Here is a 17274-nt window from a genome sequence, read left to right on the forward strand (position 1 = left end):
TTTGTGCAGAAGGCAAAAGCGATCTGGCAATCACAGAGTAGTCTGGTCTTCAAATTAACGGCTCAAAAGTAGACTTCCTGTATGATTTTGTGCAAATTGCTTAATTTCTTATATCTTGTTTCTCTGTTTGTAAACTAAGAAATTAATATGTGCCCACTTACTAAACAAAGTCATTTTGTTTGACATATCTCTATTAAACAGAACCTGGGACTGAAAATTGTGGCTTTGCTATTCCCTGTCTGGTGGATCTGCATGTGGTGCAAAGAGGGGCTGGGCTGAATTTAGGAAAGATTGCAAATGCCTTGTCGAATGCACCAGTTCTTCATATCTGCAGTTTATTTTTAAATACTCTGCTCTTCTACACTGAGTGCTGTAATAGTCTTCCCTGTGCCTTAAGGGAAATGGACAGACTGTTCAGCTGGATGATGGGATAGACCTCAATCCATTTTTAAACTGGACTTTATGTTTTTAATAGCTTTTTTCTCTCTGTCTAATTAGTCTGATAATTCAGTAATTCATAGGACTTTTAGAACATCGAGCAAAACTTGGTATTCTTAGAGCAAGTGCTTAGTAATGTCCTAATTCAGCATTCCTTATCAAAGATTATTGATAACTGTGGCCACAGAAAAGTTAGGTATAGTTACTGTATTACCATGTTGTATTCCATATATTTTAAGGTTAATTAAAGAATTTTGGAATTTTTTATTGCCAGTCAGAGCACTCAGGAGTGCTAGGGTCATCTTTGAATGGGCTATTCAGAGTAATTGAGATTATTCAGAGGAGTGTTTGCTAAGTAAAGCCAAAATGCCCTGACATTCTTCATACACTAGAAATGATACACTTTTCTTCATATTTTTATTTACTTTAGCTTAGCACCTGCCTGCATTGAACCATAGATACCTATAGGATAAACTTATTAATTTTTTTTTTCCCATGTAGAACTGCCAGATACATACTGAATCCCGCATGCATAAAGGACTACCTCTTTCTGACCTGGTCATTATCCTTGAGAAACTTGGAAACCATAGGAAAATGGTAAGTTTTGTACATTTTTTGTTTAAAAATTACAACATAGAAAGTTGTTTAATACATTAAAGTGTATCCCAAGGACATTTGAACAGTTACTTTTAAGTTAATAGCTGATTGTGGTATATATTTTCTAGTTTAATCCAGCTGTTGCCACATGCAAATATTTGAATTTACAGTCTTACCTCATAGAGCCTTTGTAATTTAAGTGCATTGTTGGGTGCTCTGAAATTATTGTTTCCTTCTAATTATTGTTTTTTGAAAAAAATCAGAGAAGGAATCAAAAGGGTTACATGTTTGGTTGGATTCCAGCCTATGCTTGAACCAAAAGAGCTCATTAGTTGTATGGGTCAAAAAGATCAGTAAAGAGACATTTTTCTTCTCAATGGTTCTAAATGTCATTTGTATATACTTTTATTTGGCTCCATTTAAAGTTTATTTTTAAGTTAATATTAAAGCATTAGTCTTTTTGTATTATTTTGCTATGTATTAACCACTTAACCATAGTAAATATCAACAAGCATTTCTAAGTAAGGGGAGAAATTGCAATAGTACATACATTTTTGTCTCAGTTTTTCAAACTCTTATGCCCGTACTTCATTTTAAGTCCAAATTCAGTAGAATTCCCATCTTGCACAAAAATACCCAAGAGGTATGTGAATGGAAATTTACAGGATCATAATTTTTGTTGTTCTGGTAGTGATACTTATCATTAGAGTCTCCTATTTGGCTCAGAATACAGATTAAGTTTGTTAGCATATAATTGTTTCAGAAACTCTTTTATCTTTCTATTTTATTCACCATATCCCATTTTATCATTAACTCATTGTAAAATTTAAGATTTACTCGTAATATTGATTGTTCTTTTTTTTTTTTTATTATGCATATATTGAAAGGCTTACCTGTTACCAAATACCACCTCTAATGTGAATTTTAAAAAAAGTTTACAACAGAACTGATGTTCAGAAAAAGAGCTGGAAGAATCACTTAAGCATATTAGCTTCAGTAATGTGAAAATAAAATAACCTGCTACATGCTTGAATTAGAAGAAACATCTCTGTGCCTTGCTGAGATGCAGGATGTCACAGAATTATCGTTTTCACTTATTTTATTCAGCATACTTCAATAATCTCGCTGTAATACTTTGGATGGTCACCAAGGAAAATAGTAGGAGTGGTAAGAGATTTTTTCAAAAGTGCTGTAAGCACTGTGCACTCAGGAAAATAGACTCTAGGAAGAATTATTTTAAAAAAATCAATCAGAGAGTAGCCTCATTCTTTTGTCCTCTTCCCTTGTCATCACCGTCCCTGACTCCAAGCCTATACATGCCCAAAGGAAATGTCCCAAGGTCTGAAGCAGCATTTAATCCTATACCACAATCTAGTTTGAGATCCAGTTAAGTTTGCAACCTGTGGGTTGTATTGGACATCTTCGAAGTGAAAATCAGTCTTTATAGCGAGGTCAGCAATTTTGTATTTAGAGACACTATGCTCTATAAACCTTAACTTACTGCATTTCTATGTGTAATCTGTTGACAATGAAAAATGGCTGGACACTTGGATTTGGGGGGGGTGGAGTTTTTTTGCTGTTTGGCCAAGCTATTAGTAGTAAGGGAAATAAGAATCCAAGGTTCTTTGGAAGCCTGCCTGCTCCATGTGACAGCACAGCTTCCAGCCTAGTGCTGAAAACCTGATTAATAGGGAATTACTGTCCATTAAAAGTGGGCTAGATCAATTGTGCAGATCACTGGACAGTGAGTGCTCAGGTACTGATTAAGTGGAACTATCAAGTTAGTTCTCCTTTGAGATCATTTCTGGGCACTAGGTGTATGTTAATATAAGCTTATTTGAAAAAAAAATGTGTTAAACCACTCCTCCTTTGCTATTTTTCTGTTGTAATAACACGTGTTTAATAGGAAAGCATTTTCACACCAGGTGCAGGTTGACTTTGCAGCCTTACAAACACTGCAGCAAAGTTCACAGCTGACAAAAGAGCCATTCAGCACTAAAATAAACATTTTTAAATGAGCTGATGCCTTGAATTCTGTCCCTACTGATGCTAATAACAGTGTCCATGTCTTATTTTCCTTTATAATGAACAGTAAGCAGCAATATTTTTGACATTTTCAGTGGAGAGGCAAAGGGTTCTGTAGTGTGAAGACTGTTGCATAAGCTGTGTATTGTAAGGCATTTTGGCAGGGGTACAAACTTTCTCACTCTGTGCTATATCTGTTCTGTGTATACAGAGAAATTCAGTCCCTAGGGCTATCAATCTGGCATCTTTCATCAGCACTAAATTTACTGCAAATATTTTTTGTGTGCTTGCAAAAAAATGTGCTATTAAACCTTTGTGGACAGGAGTAAAAACATTCAAATAGGTGCATCTTCTGTTTACTTCTCTCGGAATTCCTCTTCATTGAATTCTGCTGAGCATGTTCTGCTGACTCTCAAATTCACTCAGCCCATGTTGTGTGTAAATCTTGTCATAAGTCTTTATTTTGAACGCTTTGGCAATGTTATCTTGCTCAAGAGCTTGTCATGCTAAAGATGTTTTTACTCTTTTTTACTTATTTATCTACTTACTGTAAAACTGTGATGTCTTTGAAAATGTGTTGCTAACTTATAAGGAAAGTGTAGAGGAGAAATGATGTTCATGTCAAACATTTCTGTAGACAAATTTTGGTGTGTTGCACACTTGCTTTTTAGGAATGGAGTTGCTTAGAAGCATGAAGTTTTTTTCTGCTGTTGTTCCAATACACTGCTCCATCTGTCCAAACTGAATTGCTAACATGTGGCCTTATAATGTGAGCTTTAACGCTGCTTTTCTCCGTCCATGGGATTCATTTAATTTTCTTGTTTTATTTTGTTTGGAAAAATAACATTACACTGCAGGGCAAATTGAGATTAATTCAAAATAACTTTGGAATTAAAAAAACCCCAAACCTAATCCTGGTATTTGTTTTATCTTTGTAATATGAACATGTTAGGAAGATTTTTAGGTTCGCTTGGTGAATATGTCATTAAAATAATATGGAAATTTGTAGCGTACATTTTGGAGGTTTTTTCCTAATGGTTAAAACTTGGAATTTTGTGTGCATTTAGTCTCAAGGTGAGGGCATGGTGATCTTACCACTTTAGACCAACATTTCAGCTGGACCTGCATCACAGTTCAGACGTTGTTCATTCTGTTGTTACAGTGTTCCAGTTGACTAACTGCAAAATAAACAAGTTGGGGCATATCTGTCCTGAAACTTACAAGTTTGTAAGCTGTTCGGTAATATTTTGGCTTCTTTATTCACATCTTTATAAAATAAAGCGAAGTTCACAGTGCAGAGCTTACACATTTGATCCCAGGAAGAATTTATGACAGCTGGCATATAAAATTACCCTTTATCCAATGTTGTTTTGGTAGCTGCTTAGTTTCTTATCTGGATTTCTCTTTTTCTCATGGAAGACTGTTAAAGTCTACTATTTTAGCACTGAAATATGACATCATTAGTACAAGGAGAAATAGTAATCGTTCAATGTCTCTATAGGCTGTAAATCTCCTCCTGTCTTGGCATCATTTAAACTATCTCAGTTTGGGTTTTAAGTGAAATTAGTTTTTACCCTCTTACAGTACTGATGCTAGGTTTTATTAATGTTTGTGATATGTGGCACTTTCTAATGGAAAGATGCTTTTTTTTAATGGAAACTACTACTTAAAGTGGCCTGGATAATAAGAGTTTTCTGAAAAACTGATCTAAGACAAATTAAATCTCTGTTTACAGGCTCAGGTATTGCAAACATACATTCAAATTGTAATAGAAAAACTAGTAACTATGTGCTTTAGAAAACCTCTCCAGGATCTATTAATCAAAAATATGTGTAAATTATTAGAGACAGCTTACATAGCCAGCATCTATTTACACAATTAGAGCTGAAATGAATTACCTTAATAACTTCCTGTGGGAAAGGGGAGAGTTGAAACAGGACTCAAGGCTAAATTCACTACTGGGTTTAAGTGGTCGCAGCTTCGTTAACTTCAATCAAGTTACACCAGTGATTAATTTGGGGAGGATTGTGATTCGTTTAACATAGGTCTTCTGGGTTATATGTGATTGAGTTCTCACTCATGCATTTAAGGGCAAAAAAACTTGACCAAATTTAAGTGTCTATTTTGTACTTCTTTACAGTTCTTGTATGGTCCCTTTTACCAAAGTATCTATTTCACAGTCTTTTTAATGTATTCATCTTTGTTACGTCCCTGTGAAATAAAGCAGTATTTTGTAGTTAAGAAATGCAGTAAGATGATGTAACAGTTTGACAGACTTCATGGAGGAGAAAATCCTCCTCAAAGAAAGGATTTGATCTCAGCATTTGTATCTGACACTGAATAACGTAGAAACTAGACCATCCTTCCCTTCTGAAATATAAAAACAACTGATGCAACATTTTGATAAAGCTGCTGGATATTCTGATTTCTAATTATGACAGTTATTGAAGCTCTAACAATTAGCTCTGTTCTTAACTAACCTTCTGGTTGGACCTGCAGGTTTGATAACAAAGGGACCTCAAGTACGTAGTACTTGCAGACAAGAATTGTTTCATAAATTTTATGGACAGATTTCCATTCTATTTGTGGTTGCTTCTAGCCTTGATATGATTTAGGACTTAACTGAATATTTTGACCATGCTAATTTTCTTTGTATTGATGAGGTCCATAAAACTTGCTCATCTCTCAAGTGTAAATTATGGAATTCAATCCCACTATGAAATTCAACTGTCAGAAAGTCTTTAACACTCTTGTTTCTTCAGATGGACAATTTTTAGATAATTGCCTCATTCTTCTTGCATCTCCATTTCAAGGGACTGTATTCTGTCATTTCTGCCTTTTCATGTATGTTTAAAGTTGTTACCTGAGATCATGAGGGATTTTGGATCATTGTGTGTTTTTAGCAACCTCTTATGAGGTGGTAGGAGGTATCAGCTTTCTCAGGTCCTGGTAGAGTAAAGATTTGGGTAAGAGTGAGCTGAGCTGATTAGTTCTCATAAAAATAGTCTGTACTGATTTGCAGGACTTCCCTCCCCACCCCCCCCACCCCCACCCCACCCCCAAGAAAAAAGTACCCAGCCTAGAAAAGATGCATAAATTTGTCTAGTAGGAAGTTTTTAATTTTTGTTATACTTTGTAATCAAACCTGTGCACATGTTCTGAAATATAACAACAATCTGGGAGTTGTTCAATTAGAAGGAAAACATAAAAATCAAAAAAGGCAAATTACTTCTCCTCATAAGACTTAAAAGGAGATTTGTGCGTCCCAAGGCAGGACCAGTTACTCATAGGTTATTCCTGACCAGTGTTTGTCTAGACTGTTTATGAAAGTGCTGCAGTGATGGGAGTTCTCCATCCTCCTAAAACAGACTATTCTACTGTCTTTCTGCCCATATCTAAGATACATTCTGGTGTTTTGCTGCAGACAAGAACAAAAAATGAACACATCAAATGGTGAGGTCCCCTTTTATTCTTACACCATTCAGTGACATTTTTCCTAGTGAAGCTTGAAACCTAAAACTTCAGACACTTGGGGGACTGATCGTTGTGTATTTTGAGTGCTGAAAAAGAGCTTGTTTGTGTGAAATTTTCATTTGAACTCTGTCGTATGTTCTAATAAAATATACTATTTGTTCCCAGACAAATCTCTTGTATTTGGCTGCTGACTGAAAGATATTTTTATAGTAATGTTAAATGTGGAAGAGTAGATTATGCCTGGCAGTATATGTTTATCATTGTTTATTAAAGCTGTGAATAAGCAGTATGACTAGGAAGCTTAGAAGTTGAAAATAGCATGTGGAACTTCCTCTCGAAACCTCGCTATTTCTGCTGTTCATAGATGTAAAGATCATCATGCCTTTAAATGCCACTGCCACTTGAGAAATGTCACTTCAATGTCAGAAAGTGCCAAACCACCAAAGTGTTCATGCTCAGACATTTTTGTAAATTCAGTGAAATTAGATAAACCACTCCTGCATCTGAATACTTCTTGGAGGACAGCAGACTTAACACATTTGAAGAGATATACCTCCTAAACCATGTATCTGACACAGAAGCGGAAAACACATATAAAGATATTTTTACCCCTAGTTTCAAAGCTGAACATAGGGCAGACTGAGCAGTTAGGAGGATGTTAATTAGGTTCTCTCATAGCGAGGCTATCCAGTAATGGGATTGTACGTAAGACTGTCTTGTGAAATGATAAACTACTCCTAAGTCCATGCTAAGACAGCACAACAGCATGGTAACTTTTTTCTGCAGAGTTGTCAGGTTGGATAATGGAAGTATACGCATAAATATTTTTATTTCCCTTTCTTTAGAAACAGTAGCATTCCAACCATTAGGTGTTGCACATAAAACACAACGCAGAGCAGAATTCTTCTAGCTGGAAGTGATCTGGCTTTGTGAGATGATTTTAACTAAATGAATTGGCTACCTTCTTTACCTGCTGTCTCTTTCCTTCTGCAGCAAATTGTGCAATGGTCAAGTACATCTTCAACAACTTGTGCTTTTGTCTGTTTTTTTTTTTCTGGCTGTGGTGAGGCAACGGCACTCTGAAGCAATCTGGTCATAATATTCCAGGTTTCTTTAGGTGTATCTTGGCTTCCCCATCAGCAGGAGGAGCAAACAGTTGTAGAGAAATTGCATTTGCACTTTCTCAAAAGAACACATGGGCTTTTTGTTTATTAGCTCCTGTAACAGCACAGTAGGCATTGTCCTTTTTCTTGCAAGTTAACGAACTCATAATGGTATGTTTTATGTAGTTTTTAGGTAGTGCCATGTAGCTACTCTGTCATCTTGAGTTTCCTCTCCATTGCTGCATCTTCATTTTGGTAGTAAATGTAATTGTTCATAAAATGAGATCAGTGTTCTTCCTTGTATGTGGAAATTAATGTGCAATAATAAGAATCTGCAGTACATATTTTGATTTTTGTATGGCCATGATAGTTTTCATATTGGTTTGTATTAATTTGTAGAAGATTATTTAACAATATGAAATGAGATACTAACATTTAAATGTGGTCTTGTAATGTATATTTACACCAGCTATCAGAAAGATCAACAGGTTTATTCTTTTTAAGAAATATATGGGTTAGGTTTAGTCATTCTTTAAATTTCAGTGTTTCTAGTCTTCCTTTTTTGTTCTAGTGGTAGAAGCACCAACTCTGTAAAGATAATGGTTTTAAAAAAAATTCGGTTTCCTTTTCACAGAATCAGCATGATTTTTTTTTTCTCTAGGATTTGTGAAGCTGCTTGTATTTAAAAAAAAAAAATAAAAGACAAAACCCCTGCAACAATAAAGAAAATTAAATTCCCTTAATCCTAGATACTATCTATTTTTTTATGTGTCCTTAAACCTGAGACTTGCTTAATTTCTTCTTTAAAAGGATGGGGATTCCACAACATCTCTAGACAGCCTGTTTGGTTGTTTATATGGCAACCTTTTCTAGGCTGAATAACTGTTAGCATGTGTAGTGCTGTCCCTTCCTCTCTAAAACTCTTACCTCGCTGTGATCTAGGTTCTCTTGTTTGTGTACATCTTGTTTTGTGTATATTGTGCACAAAACAAAAATACATGGCTGTAATTGATTAGTGTCTGGTAGGACATAATGAATTCTCTTGTGCCTGTAACACTTGCTGTATTATATCTCAGGAGAAAAAAAACACTTGGACTCGTGGTCAGTTTTCTGTTTGGTATCTCTTTGAGATACTTTTCATCAGAGCAGAATGACTGGTTAATCCCTGTTTCATATAGATGTGCTTCATTTATTCTAAAAGATACTGCATGTTCTGTTTGTCTTAGTGAATTTCATGTTATTCCTTTTGGAGCACTTATTGCTACAATTAATTTTGAATTAAGTCCTCAAAAATACTTATGACTGCTTCTAACTGCAGATTTTATATAGCTATTGTGTTTTATCATCAAAGTTAATGAAAAGATTGAGTATAAGCAACACTGGGAACCAATCTGAAATGCCCATTCAATTTGAATAGAGCAATATAGGTGATATAATGGGAAAACTGCAAAGAATTAAAAGACTTAAATCTCCCTAATTAACATAGAATAATTAAGCAGCATGAGAATGAGAGATGGAAAATAGTGTCTTCAGCAGAGGAGCTATATGAAGGCAGTCAAATGGAATAAAAAAATGATTTGCCATAAACTTTTTGAATGTTAGAACCTTTTTAGCCCTTTGCCGGCAGATACAGGGTTATGATCCTGATCTGTTCTGTAAGATACTTCTGAGATCAGTAAATGAAGTACTATGTTATATATTCAGTAAACATTCACAAAACCCACCGCTTTCCAGGACAGAGGAGCTGTGTTAGTATGAGGGTTTGAGGGGGATGTTGTTTGTTGGTGGTTTTGGTTTGTTTTTTTTAATGCCGTTTTCAAATTTTGGCTGTGCCAGGTCAGGAAAGATCCCAGTTCTTCCCTTTTTTTCAGAATATAATCCAAACAACTGTATTTAAGGTTATGTTTCCTTAGTAAGGATAGATGGAAGAAAGGCTCTGTACACACACAGAAATGAGTAACTAAAAAAGTTGTTGAAATTCTATGAAGTTATATGAAGTACATGAAACAGAACACTGAACAGCACAGGCTTTTAGAATTGAAATTGACCTAAAATAGAAGTCAGTACCATACTATTTCTGTAATGTGCATACTTTTTGTCCTAAAGCAAACAAACATACAACTAATTTCTTCAAGACAGACTTTGTCTTTTAGCCACTTGGCAAGTATTTTCCATCTTATTTTTGATTTGTGCTATAATCACCATGATTATATATGCCAATTGAATGAATCTGTGTGGCAAATAGAACTGAAGCACTTTCATTCATCAGCACCTTTTAACAGAGGTCAGCACAGTTCTACTCAGTGTTAGCTTTCATTTCAATTTTGGGCAACCAGTGAAGGGAGGAAAGATGTGCCTAGGAAGAAACAAACATTTTTTTTCTTAGCATGTTGTTTGTGTGTACAATTCATTTCAATGGCAAAACAGTAAATACAGTAACTGCATGTTAATGGTCTGTTAAATATAGTTCAAATCACTAGTGATTTTAATTCCATTTTTGTGTATAAATAAGTGTTTCTACTTGTGCTTTTAGACAGAGCTAAAGTTCATTCTCACAGGATTTAGCTTCACTTTCGTACCTGCCTGGTGCCTTGGTAAAGTCAAAAGGAATAGCAGATGGCAACGTTGAAAACCAGGAAGGAAAAAAAGTTTGATCTGGGGGAAAAAAAATCCTTTTAAAAGATCAAGGCCAAGACTGTTCTAAATTCTTTGAACTAGCTCTTTCTGGATTTTCATTCTCTAAGGAGTCATAAGGGTTGTAGAAAGGAATAGATTTTCAGGGCTACTTTTGTTTGGAGAAATACTGAGTTTCAAACAATAAACCAATAAATGTTGATCTGTGCTAGCCGCAGAAGCTCTTCAGCTTCTCAGCTAGAGAAGGACTATCATTTTAGCCACATGTTAAAAGGAAATGAGTTAATATTTTCTATCAAAATGTTAGCTTCCTCTATAGAAAATGTCAGTTGTCAAAAGCATCTTGTCCTCATTTTGCACAATCTAGTAGGAAACACCTTGTTCAAATGCATTTACGTTTCTGTTTCCCTGTGATAGCTGCTGAAAGGATAAACTGTTGTCTACTGATAGAAGTAAGAGAGTGGTGGTAGGACATCCTGATTTTTAATTATTGCTGTTAAAACTAATTCCTCATTGGATTTGGGCAATTTACTTCCACCTGTTTTGTTTGATGTATCATTTAATCTATGAGCTGCAGAGGGCAGCGGTAGTTATTATTTCATATGCTAGGAAGAGTAAGAAGTGAACCTTTCAAGTTTAACACTACGTTTGGGATTTTTTTTTTTTTTTAATGCTTTAGAAGTTATCAATAAATCAACATAACTATAGTGTGGGTGCCCGTAAAGAATATCTTCTAGTTCTGATTCTTGCTGGTCTGATTAAAGTTCTGTCCTCCTTTTAACCTTTCATTTTGTGTTTAACTCTCTTCGAGAGAAAAGGGCTTGATTAAGGAACAACCTTCTAATGAACAGATGCATTCTCCAGATGCGTATCTCCTCTAGAGTTCCCTTCTTTGTCTTTCTGGTGCTCAAGGAAAGTCATTTCTCTTATTTGGTTCCCAAAGGAAAATAGGGCTTGCATCTCTAGTGTACAATTCATTATCCTCCTAGAATAGAATAGCCTATTTGAGTTGGAAGGGACCTACAACGATCATCTAGTCCAACTGCCTGACCAATTCAGGGTTGATCAAAAGTTAAAGCATGTTGTTAAGGGCATTGTCCAAATGCCTCTTAAACATTGACAGGCTTAGGGCATCGACCATATCTCTAGGAAGCCTGTTGCAGTGTTTGACCACCCTCTCAGTAACGAAATGCTTCTTAATGTCCAGTCTAAACCTCCCCAGTGCAGCTTCTATGTTATAGGATAGGCAGTATTTTTTGTTAGACTGGTATGGCTGGAAATGGTTAACAAGTTCTTCAGGTTGGAAGCAGAGATGGAGTTGTCCTAGTTGGTGCTGACTTTCGCTTTTGTGTTGCCCAGCTGGTGGTGGCTTGTCGCCCTCTGCATGCTTCCCTGGAACTCCTCATGGGGTCTATTTATCTAGCCTTTGTACTTTGTATGCTTGTCTGTGAGGATGTTGTTGAAGACAGCGTCAAAAGCCTTTCCAAAGTCAAGGTAAACAGCATCCATTCTTCTCCCCACCTCTGCTGAGCCAGTCACCTCTTTGTAGAAGCCTATCAAGTTGGTTAAGCACTATTTACCCATCATAAATCCACGCTGACTACTCTTGATGACCTTCCTGTCCTTCATATATTTGAAAATGGTTTCTAGGATTACTTGCTATATCTACCTTCCAGGGATTGAGGTGAGGCTGAGCAGCCTGTAGCTCCCTGAATCCTCCTCCTTGTCCTTCTCTAAAGTAGGAGTGACATTTTCTCTTTTCCAGTCCTTTTAGCAACTACAAAGGTTGTGGAGGAGTAATTTTGGGAAAATCTTTTTAGTAATCTTTAACAGAAATATGTTTCTGTGTATGAAGGAAAACCTACTTATTCTTGAAAGCTTTTTTTCCAATTTTCTGCAATTTGAATTCTTCTAGCAAGTAAAATGAAACATTATCTTGATATTTAGCAAGTGTGTATTTCAGTTATTTCAGTTGTATGTACCAGGACATGAGACTGAAGAAAGCCTGGTGAGGAGAGGTTTCCTAAAACGCCTTTTTATTTAAAGGAAAGGATAGGAAGCTGCTGTAGGAGGCTTGTCTAAGCTCTTCTATAATACAAGAGTGCTTGCTGATTTTTGGCTTCACTATTTAAAACACATGAGTTAAATCTAATGAGATGTACGTAATGGAGCTGTATTTATTTCATCTATATCATTGCTAATTAAACCAGCAGTATTGCCATGCTTCTAAAAGCTAAAGATAGAAACTGATACAATAACAGTCCTGTATAACTACCATGTAACTCTGCTGCTAAGTAACCCATTTTTTCCTGTGAATATGCATCTAATTGCAGCATTGATTAGAGTTGCATGTTCACAAAAAGGGAAAATTGACCCCTGCTGAGAGTAGGTGGAGGATTAAGGTTTTTTTATTAACAAACCATCTGCTTCTGTGTATACTGAAGACATGTTGAATGTTTTCTTGAAAATAAAGTGACAATCTGAGTCAATAAACAGGTTCTACTTGCATCTAATTCTTATAACAGTTAATCTATCTGCATATTTTATGTGATACCATCACTGACAGAATCAAAAGTTGTTCTCCTTTTATTCCTCCCTGGTTTATTTTTATTTCAGGCAAACTATGATCTTATGTGACAAGAATGCTTTTGTTTTAACCATGGATTTAAAGCGGGGTGGTTTCTGTTTATCTTTTTGTTTTTCTTGTTACCCCAGCTGTAACGCTGTGAGCACTGCTGTAATAATCAGCTGTGCTATTGGTCAGGTAACTGGAACTGATTATAATTGGATAGAAATACAAGTTTATAGATTATTTTTTCTATGTAGATATGCTTTGCTTTAAGACTTACAATGGGGCAATGGATTACTGTTTGAAAGAATTTCCCTATACTTTTAAACTGTATCACTTGGCTAACGTGATTCTTTATTGGCTGGCATTAAGTACGAGGTTATTTATCCATTATAATATACGTATTATAAATGCTTCTTCTGGTTTTATATTTTAGGTCTAAAAAGATTTGTAGGGAGATTAAGTGATTCAACAAGTAACGCTCTAATGGATGACAGAGAATTTCCACCAAATGATCTACAAATAGACTTGAAGGACAGTCTTCCTCCTGACTATAGGGTGGAAAGTTTGGCATCTCATTTGATTTCTTCAGCTGATGAAAATGAAAATCAACTTGACAATGATGGGAATGAGGTTCTGACCAGTTGTAGCATTGCTATGGGACGACAGGATAAAGGTGAGCAGGACAGTATCAACAATAATGAGAATATGGACAGTGGAGACTGTACCCCAAGCTGTAAGGAAAGTGAGACTGAGAGGAGATCTGTAAATGTCCATATGGACCCCCAGCTGGAGGAAAAGTCTATTACAGAAAAACAGCCAGGTGGAAAAAGAAGTCCAAGAAGCAAAAGAAGCTCCAGTAAAAAATCTAAAGGTACTTCATAAAAAAAAAAATGTTTTTGTTCTGTTTACTTAAAATAACAACACTGTAGTTCTAATCTGTGAACTAATAAGAAAGATATATTTTAGTTGTCATACTAATTATTTTTAAAATTTCACTAAAGTTGTTGGTTTTTTTCCGGAACTGTTAATAGTCCTAAATCAGATTCAACTCTAGATGTTTTCACCTTCTCTATTTAAATGTTGGCTATGTAGCAAATGGAACATATCAAGGAAGCATGAGTAGAGGGAGGTGCAGAGTTTCAGTATGGAAATTGGGCTGACTTCCAAATCAGAATAGGCAGAAATTCAGGCAATATGGTTTTGTTCATCTGAACATCATGCTCAAGTGCAAGATTTTCATGTCTTGATCCAGTGTCAAGATTTGAAATCTTGGTATGAGTACCAAATAGCTTGATCTTGGCCTGCTGTTGTCAAAATTTACTTACATTTTTCAAAGCTTAATAGATAGTCCTAGGATGTGCATTTTGGGTAATGAGCTGTTAAAAAATGTGTTTCTACCAATATTTGATGTTATTTCTCCTTTAGATCTTTTGGATATGAATTGAATAAGGAAAATGTAAATGTTTATTACATGTTCTTATTTGAGATGCTTCTTCCCTTTTTTGAATGAGTAGGATTTGTCTGCATCAACACAATGTGTTATTATATTAGGTTTTTGCCATAAATCATAAAGCTTATGTGTCACAGTGCTGCAAATATATTAATTAAAATCAGTGTGTTACCTCACATAGGTATCTTTGAAAGTTACTTGGAACAACTGAATCATGCCTGCTTTTTTTTTTTTCATGCATTTTTTTTTTTCATCTAAAGACTGAGAAGACGGGGAATTTGACTACTTAAAACAGATAATTTTAAAATACAGTTTTCCTGTTAAATGGCAAGTCTTTTACGGCCTAATCTGAAAACTGATGATGATCTTAGAGGATTATAAAATAGGTAAAGAAAGGAAAGGAAGGAAGCCTTGTGTTCCGTATCTTGTATGTATAGGCAAAAGCTAAAAGAGAAAAATTATATTTTCTAGTAGAGATAAGAGGATCCTGAAATCTGTCGTTATAGGGAGAATGAGTTCTCATTAAATGATGCAGAAAGTATTCAAGTATATATTTCAACTGTAGATTTAATGTTTAAAAATAGAAGAAAATACTTAATTAAAAGAGATTGGCAGAAGTAATTGAGAACCAGTCATCTCTATGACAGGAATAACAAAATTAAACTTGATGAAATGTGATACAGATGTGTGAACAGAGGTATCCGAAGCATGATGAGAGGAAGAAAAGGAGAAATTCACCCAAACACTGAAAGTTAAACTTTGCTTGTATTCTCTCTCCATTAGTTTGTATTCTTGTTGATAAATGCAATCAACTGATGCAAAAGTACCACAAAACAAGCTGTGTGCAGTAGATGGCAGTATCAAGGCAAAAAGCAGAAATCTGAAATACAGAAAATTTCATGGAAAAATCTAGACATGTAAAATACCACAACAGAGAATGTCCTGCCTGCAAAACTCATAAGAGTTTTGTTGAATTCCCATGAACAAACTCTTATTACTTTATTAATAAAGAACCTTGACTGTTATAGAAGGAAAATCAAAATATAAAATTACATTATATCTCCCATTGATTACAGGCTAATTTACATTTAGCTTTCCAGATATTCTCACATGATGGTTCTCCTGTTTTCACACAGTGCAGTGACTGTGTCACAATTTCTTGATGTTGCAAATGTCTTTATTTAAGTGAGAATCTTCCACTTAATTTTTAACACCAGCTATTTTAAACAATTCCTGAGTATCCCTCTACACAAAAGAACCAAACTAGCTTTCTTGTCTTTATACCGAGAGATAAAGAAGAGAATAATCAAACCAGAGTGGAAGATCCCTGAGTGGGTATCAGCAGAGCGCCACACAAGCAAGCTGGAATCACAGACTAAATATTTGCATGGCATGTATTATGGTGATTTTCTTTTTTTAATTTTTATTTTTAACTACTGAGAAATCATGGATGAGTTATTTGAGTCGTAGCTAAAGAAGAGATTTAGGAATCTTCTTCCCTTTCCCTATAAGCAAACCTGTTAGGGTTGCTGCTAAACGTTGCCATTCTGGAGAAGACGACATGTAACTTAAAAAGCATGTTGTTCATATTCCTTCTCTTGCTAGTGACTAAAGCAATGAACCTGGAATATGGAAAACTACATTTTACTTATTTTTATTTATTTGGGACTTGCTCAGCAGAAGATTGGTGATCATTAGAGAAGGCGATCTTCTGCTCTGGACAGATGTTTTTACTTTAGAAGAAAAGCGAGTACTCACACTTGCAATGTGTTTGAAACCCTCTAAATATTTGCTTATAAAGCATAAACAGTTATACGTATTTGATTATTATGTTTCTGTATATGCTTGGAATGTGTTGGAGCTAGAATTATCCTAGCTCCTACAATCAGTAGACTGGAATGCAAGATTAAGAATCACTATATCTGGTTGAATATTCACCTAGTTCAATATACTTCCCCTGACAGTGGCCAAGAGAGGATGGGTAGGTAAGAGTATAAGGACAAGGCAAAGAGGTAGTGATTTGTTTGTGTGTTCTCCTTGCCATCAGCAATTATCCATTCAGAACTTCCCCAAGTGGGAATTGATAGACTGTAATCGTTTACAGTTAATTTGTCACCTGACTTGCAGTTGGTTTTTGAGTCCGTTTCAGTGTCCTGGAGTAAGTAGTTCCAAGATTTCTCCTATGCATTGTTTGAAGAAGGACCTCCTTTTAGCTATCTTGATGCTACAGTAGATGTATTATAGTGAATTGACAAGTCTATAGCCTCCAGATCCCAAATTTCTCTCACATTCTTTTTGTATATTAATAATAGTTTTGAATAGGCTATGATTATATCTGTTTAAGGAGGACACTGGTGATCAAAGAAGTGATGTAAATTTAAATTCACAAATTTAAACTTTGGTGATTATTCATACTTGGATTCCTTGTAATGAATCATACTAACTTTAGTGCAGTACAGATAGTGATTCATGAAGTGTCATCTGCTTCAATGTATTTTTGTAAATGTGGACTTCAACTTATCCCTGTTGTCTGAAAATAATTTCATCTTTTTCCAAAAGATCAGTCCTGGCATAACTAGTAACTTAATACTGTAAAATCACAGTGTGTAATTCCTTAATGTAGTATAGCATGGTAATATGCACTTAACTCGTTTTTCCCCAAGTTAAATTCTGCAACACACGCTTTTCCTGTAAATTATTCAACTTATTTCTTGAAGCAGCTTGAAGGTGGGGAAAGGAAGTGGAGTGATTGGGATGGATTTGGTGTTACAGCAAATGAAATACATGAATATAAACTAGTCAAATTATATGAAAATTCAAGCTATGCTATTTTATTTAGGGTTCTGTGCAGCACTAAACAAGATTTTGAGCTTGCTCAGAGTTATCTTTACCACCAACACTCCTGTCTTAAAATCTCTTCTCTTAAAAAGGAAATATTTTTTAAAATACTTGCTGGTCTCTCTCTTTTCTTTTTTTTTTTT

At 35.2% G+C, this 17274-nt stretch overlaps 1 protein-coding gene across 5 annotated transcripts in view; it reads left to right on the top strand.

The window, feature by feature from the left end:
• The window catches only part of CNST (consortin, connexin sorting protein), a 63572-nt gene that overhangs the window by 1095 nt on the left and 45203 nt on the right, over window positions 1-17274 (top strand). For 4 of the 5 annotated variants that reach the window (XR_012774800.1, XM_075496032.1, XM_075496035.1 and 1 more), the window contains exons 2-3: window positions 940-1035; window positions 13277-13714. Coding sequence is in view for 4 of the 5 variants with exons in the window: in XM_075496032.1 (XP_075352147.1) it covers window positions 13327-13714 (388 nt within the window). In the remaining variant the exon portion in view is untranslated. Of the gene's footprint in view, window positions 1-939; window positions 1036-11944; window positions 12010-13276; window positions 13715-17274 lie in introns of those variants that run through there. The other variant, XM_075496034.1, reaches the window with a different exon arrangement.

Source organism: Mycteria americana, chromosome 3 (assembly GCF_035582795.1).
Source record: "Mycteria americana isolate JAX WOST 10 ecotype Jacksonville Zoo and Gardens chromosome 3, USCA_MyAme_1.0, whole genome shotgun sequence".
Taxonomy (NCBI): Eukaryota; Metazoa; Chordata; class Aves; order Ciconiiformes; family Ciconiidae; genus Mycteria; species Mycteria americana.